The sequence below is a fragment of the Lontra canadensis genome, unplaced genomic scaffold, assembly GCF_010015895.1.
Source record: "Lontra canadensis isolate GAN:19392208 unplaced genomic scaffold, GSC_riverotter_1.0 scaffold143, whole genome shotgun sequence".
Lineage (NCBI taxonomy): Eukaryota > Metazoa > Chordata > Mammalia > Carnivora > Mustelidae > Lontra > Lontra canadensis.
In genome coordinates this window covers 3,069,207-3,088,528 of record NW_022631137.1, presented here as the reverse complement: position 1 = coordinate 3,088,528, position 19,322 = coordinate 3,069,207, and the positions used below count along the sequence as shown (strand labels likewise).

Here is a 19,322-nt window from a genome sequence, read left to right as displayed (position 1 = left end):
TCTGAAAACTATTTTCAATTTGCTTATTCCTTTCTAGCTTCTGTGTATGTTTTTATGCAGTTGTACTTATAGTTGTGAATAATTGTTTCCTGCTTTCTTCACTTAATAAATATTATTGTAAAGCCCTCATCACTTCTGATGGTTGCATGGAAAAGAAGGCTTATTTTTAGAAAGTTACTTAATGCCATCCCAAAGATGCTCAGGTGCTCCGTTCCCACCAGGGCCTTTGCTTGGGTACTTGGAGCCTCCTGCATGTGTGCACAAGTGCTCTAAACCCAGATCTCACTGAGCTGGGAAAAGCTATTCTTCCCAGTAGAAAAAAGCCTATGTACACAAAAACTGCATACAAGTCCAAAAGCCACCCATGGATATTTGGATCCTTAATAAGGAGCCCTGTCCTCAATCTTGAACTGGACATTGCATTTTTAAAATTTAAATTAAACTTGATGTACATAACTGTAACATTAGTAGTGTTATGTGTTTCTCACTTTTCACTCCCCTTACTACCTTTTATACTCTTTTATTTTTGTAAGATTGTTTACATTTAAAATTTTTGCCCTGGGTAATAAATACATCAGTTTCTACTGTTGTCTAGAAAACTGCCCAAATCTTAGGGCTTCAAAGAATAGTTTGTTTCCCCTGACTCTGGGTGACCAGGCAGTTCCTCTTCTGGCCCTGCCTGGCTTACTCTTGTGGCTACATTCAGCTGGCAAGTCGGCCAGGTGCTGGAACGGCTGGGATGGCCAAGATGACCAGAGCATCTGGCCTTTCCCTCCTCTGATCTTTCATCCTGGGTTTTTCCAGGGTGTGGCAGTTTCAGGGCAACATTTCAAGAGAATGAAGGTGGAAGCTTCAAGGCCTGTAAGATCTAGGCATAGAAGTTGTGTGTTCGCATCCCTTCTCCCACTCTGTTGGTAAAGCAAGTCGCAGGAGCAAACCAGTTTGGAGGATTGGGAAATTAGAGGCCACCTCCCTGTGGCAGAATGCATGTACTGGGAGGGAAGGGATCTGCGGTCCTCTTTGCCATCTATCACAGTCTCATAAACCGATTCTAATCTGGTACGTATCCGTTCCTTAAATCTTTGCTGTGGGAAGCGAGAATTAGATTTACCTTCTAACTAGACATGATGCCTAAAACTTTGAACAAAATCTATTTGAAAACTTAAATATGTTAAAGAGGAACCCTACGAAGGCTGCCTTGGTGGATGCCCAAGCAGTGGTCACTGTTTTCTTATGTTAGCCTGTTTATCATTTCCTGTTCCCTTGTATTGTACATTTTTATGGGCCCCAAGAAATCCAGTGATTTGATTTGATGACCTTACTCTGTCTGCACTTAATATGCTTTGATTGTGCCTTTTGTCTTGGTTGTTGGAAAGGCCAGGTGTGTCGAGTCCCCCGCCCCCCCCACCGCCCCCCCAGGGTACTTGTCTTGATGTAGTTTGGTGGCTAGTCAGCCTGGTCCATACAGATGACCCAGGTCTGTTGACTCAAGCATAAAATGGGAACAACACTGAGGAAAGAAAAGAAACAGAAACCCCATGTCGCCCTCCCCTCTAATCTACCTGCTCACAGCTTAACCTCCTATAGACTTAGAACTCCTACATCACAAATCCAGGGAGACCTGGATCCAAGGAGAAAAAGGTAGAAAAAAAACCAAAAACAAAACAACTAACCTGTTTGATCTTTTCTAAAAAGAAAATCATACCAGCAAAACCAGGTACAGTATATAAGGTTCTGATTTAGGTGCTAAGAGGCTGCAAGTGGCTTTTCTTCTAATTAAAACAGCTCATTAAAGGGCTGTTGGAATTATTATAAATCAGCATGATTGGGCTGTTTGGTTTAACTTCATTTCCTAATTTAGGATTGATCAACATGTACAACTCCATAAGCAAGGGTGTCTCTTCTTAGGGTTGAGGAGCCTCACTTATTTCCGGAAGAGTGTCAGATAAAAATCTGTTATTTTAATTAGATTTATTTAAAAACAGAACACTTGAGGGGCACCTGCGTGGCTAGTCGGTTGTGTCCGACTCTTGGTTTTGGCTCAGGTCATGATCTCAGGGTTGTGAGATTGAGCCCCGCATCAGGCTCCACGCTCAACTGGGAGTCTGCTTCTTTCCCTCTGCGTCTGCCCTTCTCCCTCGCTGCTCATGTGCTCTCTGTCTCTTTCTCTCTCTGTCTCTCAAAATACTTTAAAAAAATAAAAATATAGCACGTGACTAATTATCTCCGTATAAAACCAGACCCTCAGAGATCATTGTCTACACAATTTAAAAGGCATCAGAAAAAAATCTTCTTAAGAAGTATATCGCCAGAAAGCCTCTGACACATTGGAGGAACTGGCTGATATCTAAAAATAAAATTCGAATGGAAACCCAGGCTTGTTGGTAGGTCTTACAAACAGTGGGGCATTTGAAATACATGTTAAAATAATTAGATTGAGTTAATATGGAAGTGCTTCTGGATCTTGTAGCTAGCATTGTGTAAGCTTAAGTAAGAGAATGACCCAGTTTTATTTTCTCTCAAACTAAAATCATACTCTCAGTGTATTAGAAGTGCCGAGAATTCTGAATCCTTCTGAGACTGTAAGAAATTGGCAGGTGAATGAATGGATTAAAAGTCACACCCTTTATTTCATTTCCATCCAGCCATTTCATCCCCCTTCATCCTGGGCCTTTGTACTTCCCTCCCTCCCTCCAGGGTCTGCAGAAGCTTGAGTTTTGCATCTCCTCTGGTTCCTCTGGTTGCATTCCTCTGGTTGCATTCTTTCAATAATCCCTGTTTTTCCTTCATGCATTCACTCAGGCAACATTTACTAAACTCTGTTATGTGATAGGCAGCTGTGGGAAGTATATTGACAAGTAAGATTCATTCATGTTCTCCGTGAGCTTGTTCTGTAAGTGGACCAGTAGACATGTGAACACCCGGCTGTAGGACAGAGCAGAATGAGGTAAGCTCTGTGAAGTTTGGGTGGCCAAGCAGATGGTCAGGTAAACAGCCAGCTTTGAGGAGGTAAGACAGAAGCACCTTAAGATACATATGAATCAGACTGGAGGCAGCAGCCTTGGCCAGGGCCAGTGGTGAGATGGTCTTAAAGGGAGCCAGGGCATAGAGCTGAGGATGGACAAGGAGTTGTTAAGTTGGATGGAATGGGAACCCCCTGGAGTGTGGTAGGGGATGTGAAGCTGGAGTGGCTGGCTGGGGCCAGGTCCTGGAAAGTCATAAATGCCACATAAAGGAGTTTGGATTTGATGCTGGGTTTGGAGAGAGCTACCTGAGGGTTTTAAAGAGGGGAGTGGAAGGATTTCAGGAGGATGCAGTGTCGTTATTAGAAGTGGGAAACACAGAAGGAGGAGCAGAAGCTAGTGGGTTTGGTTTTGGGGGAGTGTCCATACCAGAGGATCATCGATTCTCAGAAGTCATTGGAAATTCTAATCCAGAGCATAGAAGAAAGGGCGTGGGGCTAGAGATTAGATTTGAGAGATCTGCACGCATTGTGTTACTTCAAAGCTGTGAAGGAGAAGAAGATATTAGGAGAAGGTAGTTCTAGGTAGACCTTTGGGCTCCATCTCTATTTAAGGAGTTTTATTAACGGAGAAGACAGAGAGGGAGCAGAGGTAGGAAGGAGACACAGAGGATACTGTGAGGGAAGGCAAATGGGGTGATGGGAAGGTGGAGGTTGGTTCTCAGTGCCTGGAGGGGTTGATCAGGATTGTTTTAGACAATCCTCTTATTGCCCTTGTTTGTGATCATTATTCTATATCAATCCTGATTTTAGATACCTTATTTTTGCCTAAAGCCTTTGGACCAGCAACTCTTGGGTTAGATCAGCAGTTCTCAATCCCCTCTGCATATTAGAGTTACGGGGCTCCTTTTAAAGAAGCAGATGCCTGGGCCTCATCCCCAGAGATTCTGATGTGGTTGGTCCAGGGTGGGGAAAGCCACCAGGTAATTCCAATATGCAGCTGAGTATGAGAACCAGTGGTTCAGACTTCTGCCAGGATTGCTTTCCTGACTTCTGCACTCAGTGCCCTGACTGCCTGTCCTGGCTGCCATCCAGGGTGCTAACTGGGTTCTCATGGGAAGCAAAAGACTGTATAGTAGCCTGCTCTGCTACTTGTGTCAATAGGTAGGAAGGTGTGTTAGTAGTTCAGATGGTCTGGGTAATAGAGTTTGTGATACACTGTAACTAGATTGTGAATTTCCCAAGAATTACAATGTCCTTAAATGCTAAAGTAGCACTTTATTATTATTTAGGGGTGAGGGGAATAAAGGTCTTTGGATTTGGCGGTTTTGTGGAGGTTCTTAATTGTTTTTATACTGTAGACGTATGGAAATAGCAACTCACAGTTAAGGTGACAGACTGCCAGTCACAGGAGTTAACTAGCTGGTTGAATCCAATGCATCATGATTGCTTTGGCTGTGTAGATGTTCTTTTATGTGGCTGTCTTTTCAAGTCCTGGGAAGAATGGACAGTCCATAGATGCTTTTGCATAGATGCTTTTGAGAAAAGCATTTGAAAAAGCTGGATATACCAGTTGTGGAGCATATAGCCGTCATAGGTGAACTTAATCTGGGATTAGGACTGAGTAGTGAGGATTTTATCAAATTGGCAGGTGTTCTGTAGGGACTGACTGGTCTTGTGCCTGCGGGCATGTGTGGTCGTGTGGCGAAAGTGCACTAACGGATGTTACTGTCTGCTGTGAACCAGGCTGCCAGAGCTGCTGAAGGAGAGAGCAGACAGAAGTTCTTCACCCAAGATGTTAACGGCACCCTCTTAGAGTGAGTATCTTTTGTTTCCGGGCACCTGCTCTTACCATGCCTGGCTTGAGCAGGCTAGGGGAGGTGAGCACTGATCGAACTACATGAACGATGACCACTTATGAGAGGGAAAAAATGGTTTTTATTGTTTATTCTTTTTTTAAAAGGGGGTTGGGTGCACCAAATATTTATCTCCGAGAAATGATAGACCCTACTGACCTTAGGCAACAGGTATTATTAGAACACATGTTTAATATTCATGGCCAGTTGCAAGAGGATTTCCTGGCAAGTATGAGATGAGAGAGAGAAGAAGTGTTGCTTTGCCTGTCTTTGAGAATCCAGAAAAATAAGAGATAACTTGGTGTAGCCACAGGAGCCTGCTCTCCTGGGATCATTCTCCTCTCGCTCTCTTTTCTCCCAGGGCCTGGTTATGTAAATATCATCCCTCGGCACTTCTCCCAGGTACCTGAGCCCCTGAGATGTTGCGCATGTATGAATTATATTAAAAAGAAAAAAAAAAACAAAAAAACAACAAAACCCTGCACATAGAAATCCGAACCGAGTTCTTGGTATCCGGCCTTCCAGCTCTGCTGGCTTCTCTCTCTGCGCTGCATTATTTAGCAGAGGAAGCTTGTTGCTCAACAACTGAGGATTTTGCGCATGTAAGAACAGTTGTTAAGGCTTGGGAATTTTCTAGCAAATGACCAGGATGGGGATTGGCCTCCTGGGTCAGGATGCCCGGACGATAGGGAGCACCTGAGGGTCAGCACACATGAGCGGTCTGTGTCAACAGTAGCCTGCTGGGGTGAGCCCAGTACAAAGAGCTCAAGGGATTGAAGACAGATATTTTTTCTGCTTATTTAGATGGGGACACTGGAGGGGTGAGGATTTTCCTGACCTCCTTATTAGGGATAAAACTGGGGAAAAAAGGAAACACTGTTGGAAAGTATTTCCTGTCTACAGCAAGTAACCCAATCACTTTCATTTTGAAAGCTCTTGTGTTCTTTTTGTTTGTGAAATTTAGTACTTCAGAGCTTGTTCTCTCGGGTTCTGTTTTCCTGACTACCTTTGAGTTGGTCTGGTCTTTGACCTGAGGGCCTTGACCCTCTGTACCTAGCCAAGTTCGTCGGGTGTGGGACTTCTGATTTGGTGACTCCTGGGGATCTGTTGCACTGGTCACTCAGTTACATTGTGTGACCGAGAGCTTAAGGTTTGATCTGTTGTTGGCTCCCCCTCTCTGCAGTAGGGTGACCTCATGATGCAAGGAGCTCCAGTGAGCTGCGGGCTCTTGATGACTCTGTTCTGTTCTTCAGCATAGAGGTGCAAACTCGGGAGCTGAGTAGCCAAATCCGTTCTGGGGTGTATGCCTACCTTGCTTCATTCCTGCCCTGCAGCAAGGACACCCTGGTCAAACGTGCTCGGAAACTTCACCTCTATGAACAGGTGGGTAACTGTGGAGTGGAGTCCCTTGGCTTCAGGGCCCAGCAGAGAGGGTGACTGAGTCTTCACAGATGCCACATCTGCTGTTGTCCTGCCTTCATGCAATTATTCCAGTAGTGTATCCTCAGTATAAGAAGTGATGTGTAAACCAGTCTTACAAAGTGTCCTCCTCTCTGCAGGGAGGGCGTCTGAAGGAGCCTCTCCAGAAGCTTAAGGAAGCCATTGGAAGGGCAATGCCAGAGCAGATGGCCAAGTACCAGGATGAATGCCAGGCACACACACAAGCCAAGGTCGCTAAGTAAGTGTGTCTCATGGCACTCACATGACATCATCCTCTTGCCTCCTCTCTTTCTTTCTTTCTTTTCTCCCCCATGATTACATTTGTGAATGAGACTCTTGGCTCTTCTGCAGCATTTTCACCTTCTCTTGGAAGCCTGGGGCAGGGTGTGGGCAGGAGGGAGGTGGTGGGACTGGGAGGAAGTAGTTCTTCCATGGCAGTGACCTTAGGGTCCCATTGGTCCTATTTACACTATAGGATGCTGGAAGAGGAGAAGGACAAGGAGCAGAGAGAGCGGATGTGCTCTGATGAGGAAGAAGATGAGGAAAAGGGGGGCAGGAGGATAATGGGACCCCGGAAGAAGTTCCAGTGGAATGATGAAATCAGGTGTGCCCAAACTGGGACCTTGCCTCATTGGAGGGTTTGTGGGGCCAGTGTCTGAGCATGTTCCTGTGTTTCTAATGAAGGTTAGAATCATTTACTTTAATCAGGGCTGCTGAAAGCACATGATTGAAACCTTGAAAGAAGCATTTGGGGTAGTTTGAAGTTTTTGACTTCTGTCTACCTCTCAGGGAGCTGCTCTGTCACGTGGTGAAGATAAAACTGGAGAGCTACGATCTGGAGAGGAACAACAAGACCCAGTCTTGGGAGGACTATGTGAAGGCCTTTCTGGATGCTGAGGTCAAACCTTTGTGGCCCAAAGGCTGGATGCAGGCCAGGTGAGGGCCACGAGCAGCCAGCGCAGTCAGTGTGGTGATGCGGTGGAGCGTTCTTGCAGTAAAGAGATACCGGAGTGCTTCTGTCGTGCCAGGCCAACGCGGTCCCTGCCCTCGGGGAATCATCCTCTGGCTGACTCAATCCCCATCTCGCTTGAGTAGCCAGAGGGTGTGCCGGTTGCTGTGCGTGGCTCTTACTCTTCCCTTGAAGAGGGAAGTTACCTGGGGGGTTTTGTCTTTGTCGTTCTTTGTCCCGCTTCAGCTCTGAGATGGGACGTGCTCTTCTCACCTCAGTCTGCTCTTACCTGTTTTGAGGTAATGGCTCCTCGTAGAAGTTGAGAGGTAGATTCATATTGGAAACCTCGTCCCGTTCTGAACAGAAGTCTCATTTGTGAGTAGCAGGGCTGACTGCTTTTTGGAGTTATGTAGCTTCTCAGGTGAATGGACCACGGTTGCCATCCGCAGGCAGGAAAGGTGGCTGGAGCTAGTGCTCCGCCCACTGTGGGAAAATACACCTTACATAAAATTTACTGTCCTAACCATTTTCAGGTGCATGGTTCAGTGGTTTTAAATACATTTACGTTGTTGTGCAGCTATCACCATCCATTTCCATAACTCTTGTCATCTTATACAACTGAAACTCTATACCCATTAAACAATAACTTCACATCTCCCCACCCCTGCCCGATTCTGTGACCACTATTCTACTTTCTGTCTGTGATTTTGACTCCTCGGAGTACATCACAGCTGTGGAATCATACAGAATTTGTCTTTGTGTAACTGGCTTTTTTCACTTAGGATAGTATCCTCAAGGATTTGTCTGTATTACACATTACAGAATTTCTTCCTTTTGAAGTCAGGATAATACTCCCATCATATGTATAGACCACATTTTACTTATCCATGCATTTGTTGATACTTTGGTTGCTTCCATGTTTTAGCTGTTGTGAATCATGCTGTTACGGACATGGCTATACAAATACCTCTTCGACACCCTGCTTTCAGTTTTGTGCGTATGCCTGGAAGTGAGATTGCTGGATCGTATGATAATTGTATGTTTAATTTCTTGAGGAACCGTCGGTGTTTTCCATGTGGCTCTGTCATTTTGCATTTCTACCAACACTGCACAAGGGTTCCATTTTGTCCACATCCTCACCAGTACTCTTCGTTTTCTGGGTTTTTGACAGTAGCCACTGATACCTGAGGTGGTATCTCCCTATAGATTTGATTTGAATTTTCCTAGTGATCAGTGTTGTTGAGCAACTTTTCATGTACTAATGGGCCATTTATATAAAGTCCTACACCAAAAAAAAAAACCCATTTTTTAATTGGGTTATTTGTTGTATTGTTGAGTTTCAGAGGAGTTCTTACTGTATTCTGGATATTAATCTCTGACACCCTTGACAGATGTGATTTCCAAATATTTTCTCCCATTTTGTGAGTTGCCTTTTTACTCAGTGGATAATATCTTTTGGTGCACAAAATTTCTAAATTTAATGAAGTCCAATTTGTCTACTTTTTGTTGTCTGTACCTTTGGTGTCCTATCTAAGTTCTAATCGTCAGATCCAATGTCATGAAGCTGAGCTAATTTTTGTATATGGTATTAAGGTCCAACTTCATTTTTTTTGGATGTGGCATCCAGTTTTCCCAGCACCATCTGTTGATAAGACTGTCCTTCCTTCATTGGTCTTCGCATCTTTGTCAAAAATCATTTGACCACATACGTGAGGGTTTTATTTCTGGGCTCTCTGTCCTTTTCCATTGGTATTTGTGTCTGCCTTTATACCAGTAACGCACTGTTTGGATCTGTGGCTTGGAAGTAAGTTTAAATCAGGAAGTGTGATTCTCCAGCTTTCTTCTTCTTCTTCTTCTTTTTTTTTTTTTTTTAAGATTTTGTTTATTTATTTGAGAGAGCAAGTAAGAGAGAGCCTGAGAGGGTAGAACTTCAGAGGGAGCAGCAGACTCCCTGCGGAGCCTGATGTGGGACTCCATCCCAGGACCCTGGGATCATGACCTGAGTTGAAGGCAGGCGCTTAACCAACCGAGCCACCCAGGCGCCCCAGCTTTATTCTTTTTTAAGATTATTTTGGCTATGCAGGGTCCCTTGAAAATCCATATTGAATTTTGGGATGCGTTTTTCTATTTCTGCGAATAATGCATTAGGATTTTGCTAGGGATTGCATTGCATCTGTAGACGGCTTGGGTAGTCCTGAGATTACAATTCAATAATAATAAGTTGTCTAGTCCATGATGGGATGTGTTTCCATTTATATCTTTAACTTCTTTCAGTAATGTTTTGTCATTTTCGCTGTACAAGTCTCTTACATCCTTTGGTGAGGTTAATTCCTAAGTTTTTCTGTTTTGTTTTTTTCTTTTGATGCTGTTGTGAATAGAATTATTTCTGTAATTTCCTTTTAGATTGTTCATTTTTTTATGTACAGAAATACAACTGATTTTTGTGTGTGTTGCTTTTGTATCTTGCTACTTTGCAGAATTCATTCTAAAATTTTTTGGAATCTTTAGAGTCTTCTAAATAAAAAATCCTATCTGCAAACAGGGCTCACCTTACTTCTCCTTTCCAATTTGGATGTCTTTTGTTTCTCTTTCTTGTCTAACTGCTATGGTTAGAACTCATAGTACTATGTTGAATAGAAGTGGTGAAAGCCAGCATTCTTACCTTGTTCCTGATCTTAAAGGAAATGCTTTTAGCCTTTCACCATTATGGGGGGTTTCACATTTGGCTTTTAATCTGTGGAGGTATTCCTGTTCCTAGCTTGTTGAGTTTTTTATCATGAGAGGGTGTGGAATTTTGTCCTTTGCCTTTTCTATATCAACTGAAATGATCGAGTGAGGTTTTTTTTTTTTCCTTCATTCTGTTGATGTGGCATATTGCATTGGTCAGTTTTCATATGTTGAATCACCCTTGTATTCCAGGCACAAATTTCACTTGGTCTTGGGCGCCCATGTGGCTCAGTCAGTTAAGCTTCTGCCTTTGGCTCAGGTCATGATCCCAGGGTCCTGGGATCCTCCACTGGGCTCCTTGCTCAGCGAGGAGTCTGCTTCTCCCTCTGCCTCTCTCCCCTGCTCTTGATTTCTCTCTCTCTCTCAAGTAAACAAAATCTTAAAAACAAAAAAACAAAACAAAACAAAAAAACCTCACTTGGTTGTGATGTGTAATGTTTTTAGTATATGTGCTGCCGAAGCGAGTACATGTATAATGTTTTTAATATGCTTCTGAACCCTGTTTGGTAGTAGTTTGTTGGGAGTTTTGCATCGGTGTTAATACAGGATATTGGTCTGTAATTTTCTTGTGTGTCTTTGCCTGGCTTTGGTATCAGGGTAATGGCAGCTTTATAGAATGAATTTGAAAGTATTTCCTCTTCAGTTTTTTGGAAAAGTTTGAGAAGGATTGGTAGTAGTTCTTTACATACTTGGTTGAATCCACCCATGAAGGTATCAGGTCCAGGCCTTTGTCAGGAGATTTTTTTTTGTTAAGATTTTATTTATTCATTTGACAAAGAGAGAGGGATCACAAGTAGGCAGAGAGGCAGGCAGAGAGAGAGGGGGAAGCAGGCTCCCTGCTGAGCCAAGAGCTGGATGCAGGGCTCAATCCCAGGACCCTGAGATCATGACCTGAACCGGAGGCAGAGGCTTAACCCACTGAGCCACCCAGGCGTCCCTGTCAGGAGATTTTTGATAACTGGATGAGTCCCCTCACTAGTGATAAGTCTAGTCAGGTTCTGTATTCCTTTGAGAAATACAAGAAGTCTTGGTAGGTTTTGTGTTTGTAGAAATTTGTCCATTTCAGGGCCTCTGGGTTGCTCAGCTGTTGGGCGTCTGCCTTTGGCTCAGGTCATGATCCCAGGGTCCTGGGATTGAGCCCCTCATCGGGCTCCCTCCTCGGTGGGAAGCCTGCTTCTCCCTCTCCCGCTCTCCCTGCTTGTGTTCCCTCTTGTTCGCTGGGTCTCTCTCTGTCAAATAAGTAAATAAAATCTTTAAAACATTAAAAAAAAAAAAAGAATTTATCCGTTTCAACTAAGTAATCCAGTTTGTTGGTGTGCCGTTGTTCGTCCTACTCTGTGAGAATACATTTTTATTGTAGAGTCAGTAGTGATATCCCCGCTTTCTTTCCTGATTTTGGTAATTTGATATCCTCTTGAACATTCTTTTTTTTTTTTTTAAAGATTTATTTATTTATTTGACAGAGAGAAAGATCACAAGTAGGCAGAGAGGCAGGCAGAGAGAGGAAGGAAAGCAGGATCCCTGCTGAGCAGAGAGCCCGATGTGGGGCTTGATCCCAGGACCCTGCGATCATGACCTGAGCCGAAGGCAGAGGCTTAACCCACTGAGCCACCCAGGTGCCCATCCTCTTAAACATTTCTTAGTGGGTCTAGCCAAGGAAGGGTTTGCCAATTGTGTTGATGTTTTCAAAGAACCAGCTTTTGCTCTTACTGATTTTTCTCTATTGATTTTCTGTTTTACTTACCTATACTTTCGTCTATATTTTCTTCCTTCTGCTTGCTTTAGGTTTAATTTAATCTTTTCTTGTTCCTTAAATTGTAGAGTTAGGTTGTTGATGTGAGATTTATTTTTAAATGTAAATGTTTATAACTTTAAGTACCCTGGGGTGTCAGCATCCTTTGCACCATAAGTGTTGGTATATTGTGTTTTCCTTTTCATTCATCTTTAAGTATTTTCTAGTTTCCTTTGTAATTTTTTTTCTTTAATCCATGATTGTTTAAAAAATATGTTGGTTAATTTCCACAGTTTGGTGAATTTTTCAGTTTTCATCATGTTACTGATTTTTAACTATATCCTCTTATGGTCAGAGAAGGTACTTTGTATGATATCTATCTTTGTAAATTTTTCTCTTTTGTTAAGATTTTATTTGTTTATTTGAGAGAGAGCGCACGAGCAGTGAAGAGGGTTGTAGAGGGAGAGGGGCAAGTAGACTCCCTGCTGAGCAGGGAACCTGATGGAGGACGGGATCCCAGGACTCCAGGACCATGACCTGAGCCAGATGCAGACGCTTAACCAACTGAGCCACCCAGGCGCCTCTATCTTTTTAAATCTCTAGAGACTTCCTATGTGACCTAACATAGTATGTCCTGGGAAATGTCCTATATGTACTTCAGAAGGAAGCAGTTCTGTCGCTGGGTAGACTGTTCTGTGCACTCTTGTTAGATCTAGTTGGTTTACTGTGTTAACTTTTCTGCTGTCTTACTTGTCTTCTCTCTGGTGTTCTATCCACTATTGAGAGTGGGGTACTGAAGTCTCCATCCCCTATTGTGGAATTGTCCATTCCTCTCTTCACTTCTGTCAGTTTTTGCTTCCAGTGCAGGAATGCTTATAAGTATTATATCTTCTTGCTGTTTTGAAGTTTTTATTAATGCATAATGTCCTGCTTTGTTTTGTAATCTTTCTTGATTCAAAGTCTGTTTTGTCTGATATTAGCATGGCCTCCCCTGCTCTCTGTGGTTATTATTTGTGTGGAATATCTTCTGTCCTTTTGCCTTCAACCTGTTTGTCTTTGGGGCTCAAGTGAGCTCCTTATAGACCACATTGAGTTGGATCATGTGTGTTAATCCGTTCTGCCAGTGTTTGTTTTGATTGGAAAGTTGAATTCATTCATATGTGAAGTTATTACTCATAAGGAAGCGCTTGCTTCTGTAAGTTCAGTGACGCATAAAAGTGCTGCTCCCTTACAGTTCTGTTGCCATTTTAGTTGCTGATGTCACAAAATTACATTCTTAGACATTGTGTGCCCCAAAACCTAAGCTAATTATTTTTTTTAAGATTTTATTTATTTATTTAACAGAGATCTCAAGTAGGCAGAGAGAGAGAGAGAGGAAGGGAAGCAGGCTCCCTGCTGAGCAGAGAGCCCGATGCAGGGCTCGATCCCAGGACCCGGAGACCATGACCTGAGCTGAAGGCAGAGGCATTAACCCATTGAGCCACCCAGGTGCCCCAAGCTAATTATTTTTTAAAATGCATTGGTGTCTTAAATTATTGTAGAAAACAAGATTTGGAGTTACAAACTAAAGTCTTTAATACTAACTGCTATTTTTTTCTTTAGTCTCTTTAATCATGTAGAAAATGAAAAGTTCAGTTACAGACCATTGTTAGAACACTAGGTTTTGTTTTTTTTTTAAGATTTGAGAGCTCAAATTTTTTTTTTAGATTTTATTCATTTATTTGACAGAGAGAGATCACAAGTAGGCAGAGAGTCAGGCAGAGAGAAATGGGGGAGAAGCAGGCTCCCCGCTGAGCAGAGAGCCCGATGCAGGGCTCGATCCCAGGACCCTGAGATCACGACCTCAGCTGAAGGCGGAGGCTTAACTCACAGAGCCACCCAGGCTCCCAAGAGCTCAAATTTTTTTATTTGAGAGAGAGAGCAAGCATGCACCTGTGCAGGGGGAGGGGCAGAGGGAGAGAGAGGGCGAGAGAGAATCTCAAGGAGATTCTGCACTGAGTGTGGAGCCTGATGCTGGGTTTGATCTCATGACCCTGAGATCACAACCTGAGCTGAAACCAAGTCAATCACTTAACCAACTGAGCTACCCAGGCACCCTGGGAAAACTGGCTTTCATAATTGCCCTCGTATTTACTTTTTGAGATCCTTATTTCTTCACATGGCTTGGAAGTACTGTCTGGTATCCTTTTATATGACCCCACAGGGTGCCCTTGAGCATTTCCTGCAGGGCAGTCCAGTGGTCGTGATGTCCTTCGGCCCTTGTCCATCTGGGAATATCTTCATGTATCTCCCACTTTTGAAGGAAGGTTTTGCTGGATATAGGATTCTTGTTGGACCTTTTCTTTTAGCATTTTGAACATATTAGCCCACTATCTTTTGGCTTCCAACATTTCTAATGAGAAATCTGTTGATAATTTTATGTGATGGTTTACTTCTCTCCTGGGGCTTTCCAGGATTCTGTCTTTGTGTTTTAAAAGTCAGAGTGTTTCTCTGTGTGAGGTACATCTTGGAGTTCATTGAGCATTTCGGATGTTTATATTCATCTTTTGCATTGGGGGGTTTTAGCCGGTGCTTCTTCCACTGTTGTCTCTGCCCTTTCTCCCCTCTCTTCTCCTTCTGGGACTTCTACAGCAGGTGGGGTCCCACACGTTCCTCCACTGTATTCGCTTTTCTTCAGTCTTTTTTTCTCTCTGTTCCTTAGACTTGCTGATTCCCACTATTCTCTGTTTGTTCACATCTGTGTTTGAACATCTCCAGGAGAGTTTTCATTTCAGTTATTGTACTTTAAAGCTCTAGAATTTCTTCTTAATTTCTTTATAGGTTTTCTGTCTCTTTATTGCTAGTTCCATTTTGTTCACATACTCTTTTTTTACTTTCTCCACATCTTCCTGTAGTTCTTTGAGCATCTGTAAGATCATTGTTTTAAAGTCTTTGTCTAGTGTATTGTATTTTCAGGGAGAGTTTCTGGGTTGTTTTATTTTTCCCCCTTGAAGGGTCAATTCTTTCCTGTTTTGGGTGGCACAGGCCACCCATGTGCCCTGACGAGAATTTTTAAGATTAACTCTCTTAGGGGTGCCTTGGTGTCTCAGTCGGTTAAGTGTCTGACTCTAGATCTCAGTTCAGGTCTTGATCTCAGGGTCATGAGTTCAAGCCCCATGTTGGAGCCTACTTTATGAAAAAGGACACCTGGGTGGCTCAGTTGGTTAAGTGTCTGCCTTCAGTTCTGGTCATGATCCCAAGGTCCTGGGATCGAGTCCTGCATCAGGCTCCTTGCTTAACAGGGAGTCTGCTTCTCTTTCTCCCACTCATGCTCATGATTTCTCTCTGTCTCTCAAATAAGTAAAATATTTTTTTTTTACGATTTTATTTTTATTTATGTATTTGACAGAGATCACAAGTAGGCAGAGGGGCAGGCAGAGAGAGTGGGGGAAGCAGGCTCCCTACTAAGCAGAGAGCCCGATGTGGGGCTCGATCCCAGGACCCTGGGATCATGACCTCAGCCGAAGGCAGAGGCTTTAACCCACTGAGCCACCCAGGCACCCCTCAAATAAATCTTGAAAAAAAAAAAAGGAAGACTAACTCAACAACTTTCAAACACCCAATACAGTATGATTAATTATGGCCCCCATTCTATGTATTGTTTTTGTTTTTGAGAAGGTTGTGGGCTGTCTCTGGGCCTGGGAGCAGCTTGCAGTGTAAACTTTATATTTACTTTGTTTTCTTCCCAGGTCTTGTCTCAGCCATTCCTTGAGCTTGTGTAGTCACTTTCTATTTTTTCCCCATATATGCAGTTGTTTTGAATGTTGTGTTTTTTAATATCTGTCTCGTGAAAGTGGGAAAGTGAACAATGAAGGAGGGGGAAAGGGCATCAGTTTTTCAAATCCCCTGGAAGTCACCTCAGCCAGAGGGGCAGGGATTTGCCACAGGGGGTGGTGTGGGAGGTGGGAGGGTGGACAGCAGTGGCTGCCCACCTCTTTGTCTGCATCTCTGTGATGAAAAGCAACAGTCAGAGCAGAGATTCCTGCTACTTGGAGGACAGTGCATTTTTGCCCACCCTACTTCTTGTAAGCTGCTTTGGGGACACATGTATGGCTGTCAGCCATGGGGCTGGGGACAGAAGGCTGCAACTGTGCTAAGAGCTGAAACTGATGGCAGTTTACCCTCCAGGCCTTCCCCTGTAAGTTGTAAGCCTTCAGCACAGTCTAGAATTCCAAAGTAGTTATTCAGTTTTACGATTTACTTTTTTATTAGAGAAAGAGAAAGCTCAAGCGTGTGAGGGGGAGAGGGGGAGAGAGAATCTCAAGCAGACTCTGCTTTGAGTCTGAACCAAAATCAAGAGTTGGACACTCAACCAACTGAGCCACCAGACACCCCCAAAATAGTTGTTTTAGATTCTTTTAGTGCGCTTGTTGTCCAGATGGGTAGACAATTCCTGCTGCTTCCTACTCCACCATCTTCCCAGAATCCAAATCATGGAGCCTTTCTTCGTCTCTGCTCCTTCTTTAGGTGTATTTGCTCTTTTCTTTACAGATGGAACATCTGAAACTGTGCAGAGAGGGACACAAAATTCGGTTGTTTCTGTGGAAAAAGACATGCTATGGTTTCGCCACATTTAACTCTTGGAAGGGAGGAGAACCAGCAATAAGGAAAGCACTCCCACCTTTGGGGGCAAAATCACTATGAGAAATTTGGGGGCAGAGCCATAGCTTTTGGGGGTCACTCCTAGACTGTTTGCTTCTGAGTGGCCAGTGCAGCCAGTTTAGATTCTCTCACTAGGAATTAAACTCACCAGGTCACTGACATTTAAGGTCTAACAGCCATTGAGTACCAGGGATGGCAGGAAAGCTCTAGAAGCAGAGTGCTTGCCTTCAGGAGGTTTGCACAGACTGCCTAGTGTTCTCTGTGTGTTTCAGGACTCTGTTTAAGGAGAGCAGACGAGGCCACGGGCACTTGACATCAATCCTGTGAGTGTCTCAGTATTTTCTCTTCTCAGGGTGATTGTTACTTTGACCTCCTCTGTGGATTTCTAAACCTTTTCTGTGTTCATTCCTTTGAACAGGGCCAAGAAGAAAGTAATGGCCTCTTCTAAAATCAAGATGAAGGTGAGTCGGCACTCATATCGCGTGCTGGTCTCCTTCCTGTCCAGCCATGCGAATGAAACCTCTCAGGTGACTAGAGCAGCTGATTGCACTTTGCTGGACTGGGGGACAGTCCTTCTGGAAGGCACTCTTGAGACTAAGAGGCATCCTGGCCCACCGCGGGGGCCTGAGGTTGGCAGGGCACAGACCTGAGCTGGGCCACTTAGTACCTTCCAGCCTTAGTTCTAGGATACAGTACTCACCTGGTCTGTTCCTGGGGTGGCGGTGGCGGTCAGATTTAAATGAGGTCTGCCGATCAGCCCTCTGAGGAGTGAAGAGCCCCTGCTGATGTGAAGGTCTGACAATGTGGTGATACTCTTTCCGTGGAAGAACACTGCTCGCCGGGTGCGGGTTCGCTCGCCGGGTGCGGGTTCACCTGGAGCTGCACCAGAAGGGACAGGTGCTTTGTTGTGTTTGCCTGGCAGGAGATGGAACTGAAAACTGTCTTGGGCATCACAGGAGCCTTTCAGTGTAGTAAAAATCGCTGTTTTACCAAAAATTTTAACAGCTCATGAGGCTTTACAGTGCTCTTAACCGTACGTAAATAGTCCATGAGAATGAGCTGTGTAAATTCTGTATTCTACAGTATCTGTTGAGGTCCTCCAGGGTCTCAGACGAACTGCATTAAGCACCTGGGATGTGAGTGCTTGCTTCAGCGGCACATAAACTAAAATTGGAAGTACCTGGGGTGTGGGAGTGATGAGATAGACCCTGTTCCCACTCCCATGACAGGACTTTTCCTTTGCACCCAGCTGAGGAGACATGCTGGAGAAGACCGAGAAGGAAAAGAAAGCTAAGGCAGTTCTCGTGCCATGCATCATTTTCTGATGGCAGCTGAGAGTACCCTGAGACACTGTGAGGCCAGTAGGGGAACATCTCCTTGCTCGAGTCTTACACTTTGTCAGAAACAGAGAAGAGTTTCTCTGTGGGTGGATGGGTACCTAGCAAGAAGGCATGCTGGGTAAGCCCTGCCCCAGCCCGCCAGCCACAGGCCAGAGGGGGTGAAGGAGATAAGCTCTTTTAAGTCCAAGCAGGCATGGCAGCCGTTCTCTTCCTGTCTTGTTTTGTGATTGTACAGGAAGGTCTGGTTCTTTTGGCCTTGCGGTGATCTCACATTTGTGTTCTCACCACAGGACCAGTGTTGGCACCTTTGGACATTTCTAAACATCAGGATTTCTCCTTTCCTTTAGGAATCATCTACTAAGCCTGATAAAAAGGTTTCCATCCCACCAGGCCAGATGGGCGGCCCCTTGGCTTTGCCTTCAGAACATGCGGGAGGCCTGAGCAGTGGGGCTGCAAACAGGGAGCACCCAGCCCAGGCGTCTGGCAGTCTTGCTAATCCTGCTCCTATCAACCTGGAGGACTCATTGGATGGAGACTTGGTCCGTAATTCGGCCTCCTCCTTGGAGGTGGTGTCTAAGGAACTGGCCGGGCTGAGCAGCAGAGCAGGTGGGAGCTCTGAGTTCCCACTGCCGGCGTCCTCAAAAGCACCCGCGGAGAAGATGCTGGGCGTTGTGTGTTCAGAAGAGAAGAGGAACTTTCCGAAGCCCGGCCCTTCTGCCCCTCCAGCCTCTAGTTCTCTGCAGTCTCCCCTCAATTTTCTGGCTGAACAGGCTTTGGCACTGGGGCAGTCCTCTCAGGAGAAAAAACCAGAGAGCTCTGGCTACAAAGAGCTGTCCTGTCAGGCCACGCTCAGCAAGGGCCTGTCAGAAGTGCACCAGTCCAAAGCAAAGCACCACAGCTTGCCGCGGACGTCTCACGCACCCCAAGCGGCACCTCCTGTGCCTGGCCCCCAGGTCAAAGTTTTTCATGCAGGCACTCAACAGCAGAAGAGCTTCACCCCTCCAGCTCCTTTCGTCAGTAAGCTGCAGGGCCCAAAGCCTTCATCCCCTCAGTGCCATCGTTCCCTCCTCCAGCTTGTGAAGACAGCAACCAAAGGCCAGAGCTTCCATCCCTCCACGCCATCCTCTTCAGGAGGCACACCAGCCTCCAGCAGCAACTCTCATAAGACCCCAGCCTCGTCCTCTACCGCCCTGAGCCATCCAGCAAAACAGCACTCAGCCGGCTCTTCAGGGCCATCTTACAAGAATAGTCCCTTTGCCAGCTCTGTCTCTAAACATGGGGTTTCTTCCGGCAGCTCTTCCTCTGGAGGAACACCAGTCCAGAGTTCTACTTCTGGGAACCTGCTCCCCGGTGTACAGCCTTCCTCTACAGGACAGTCTGCCAGCAGACCTGTCCCAGGCTCTGCAGTGAAAAAACCACCTGTTTCCCAGAAGCTGACTCTGGTGGCCCCTCCAGGTGGTCCAAATGGAGACTCCAGTGGTGGGACCCAGGGAGTGGCAAAGCTACTGACTTCTTCCCTAAAATCCAGCGCGGTTAGCAGCGTGACATCGTCTACCTCCTTGCCAGTGAGTGTCCTGGCACAGCAGCCCGCCCCTCATGGGTCTTGTGGACAGGGCCGCTTGCCTTGCCCTGCTCGGAGAGTGAGATCTGACACTGAAGGTCAGGTAGGAACAGT

General features: G+C 45.0%; 1 protein-coding gene across 4 annotated transcripts in view; it reads left to right on the top strand.

Annotated features, from left to right (window-relative positions):
- UBN1 (ubinuclein 1) overlaps positions 1-19,322 on the top strand; it is a 38,410-nt gene that overhangs the window by 14,254 nt on the left and 4,834 nt on the right. For 2 of the 4 annotated variants that reach the window (XM_032843775.1, XM_032843774.1), the window contains exons 8-15: positions 4,709-4,779; positions 6,072-6,201; positions 6,378-6,496; positions 6,734-6,862; positions 7,048-7,194; positions 16,580-16,630; positions 16,726-16,768; positions 17,995-19,311. In XM_032843775.1, the coding sequence (XP_032699666.1) occupies positions 4,709-4,779; positions 6,072-6,201; positions 6,378-6,496; positions 6,734-6,862; positions 7,048-7,194; positions 16,580-16,630; positions 16,726-16,768; positions 17,995-19,311 (2,007 nt within the window). The remainder of the gene's footprint in view (positions 1-4,708; positions 4,780-6,071; positions 6,202-6,377; positions 6,497-6,733; positions 6,863-7,047; positions 7,195-16,579; positions 16,631-16,725; positions 16,769-17,994; positions 19,312-19,322) is intronic. The other 2 variants (XM_032843777.1, XM_032843776.1) reach the window with 1 other exon arrangement.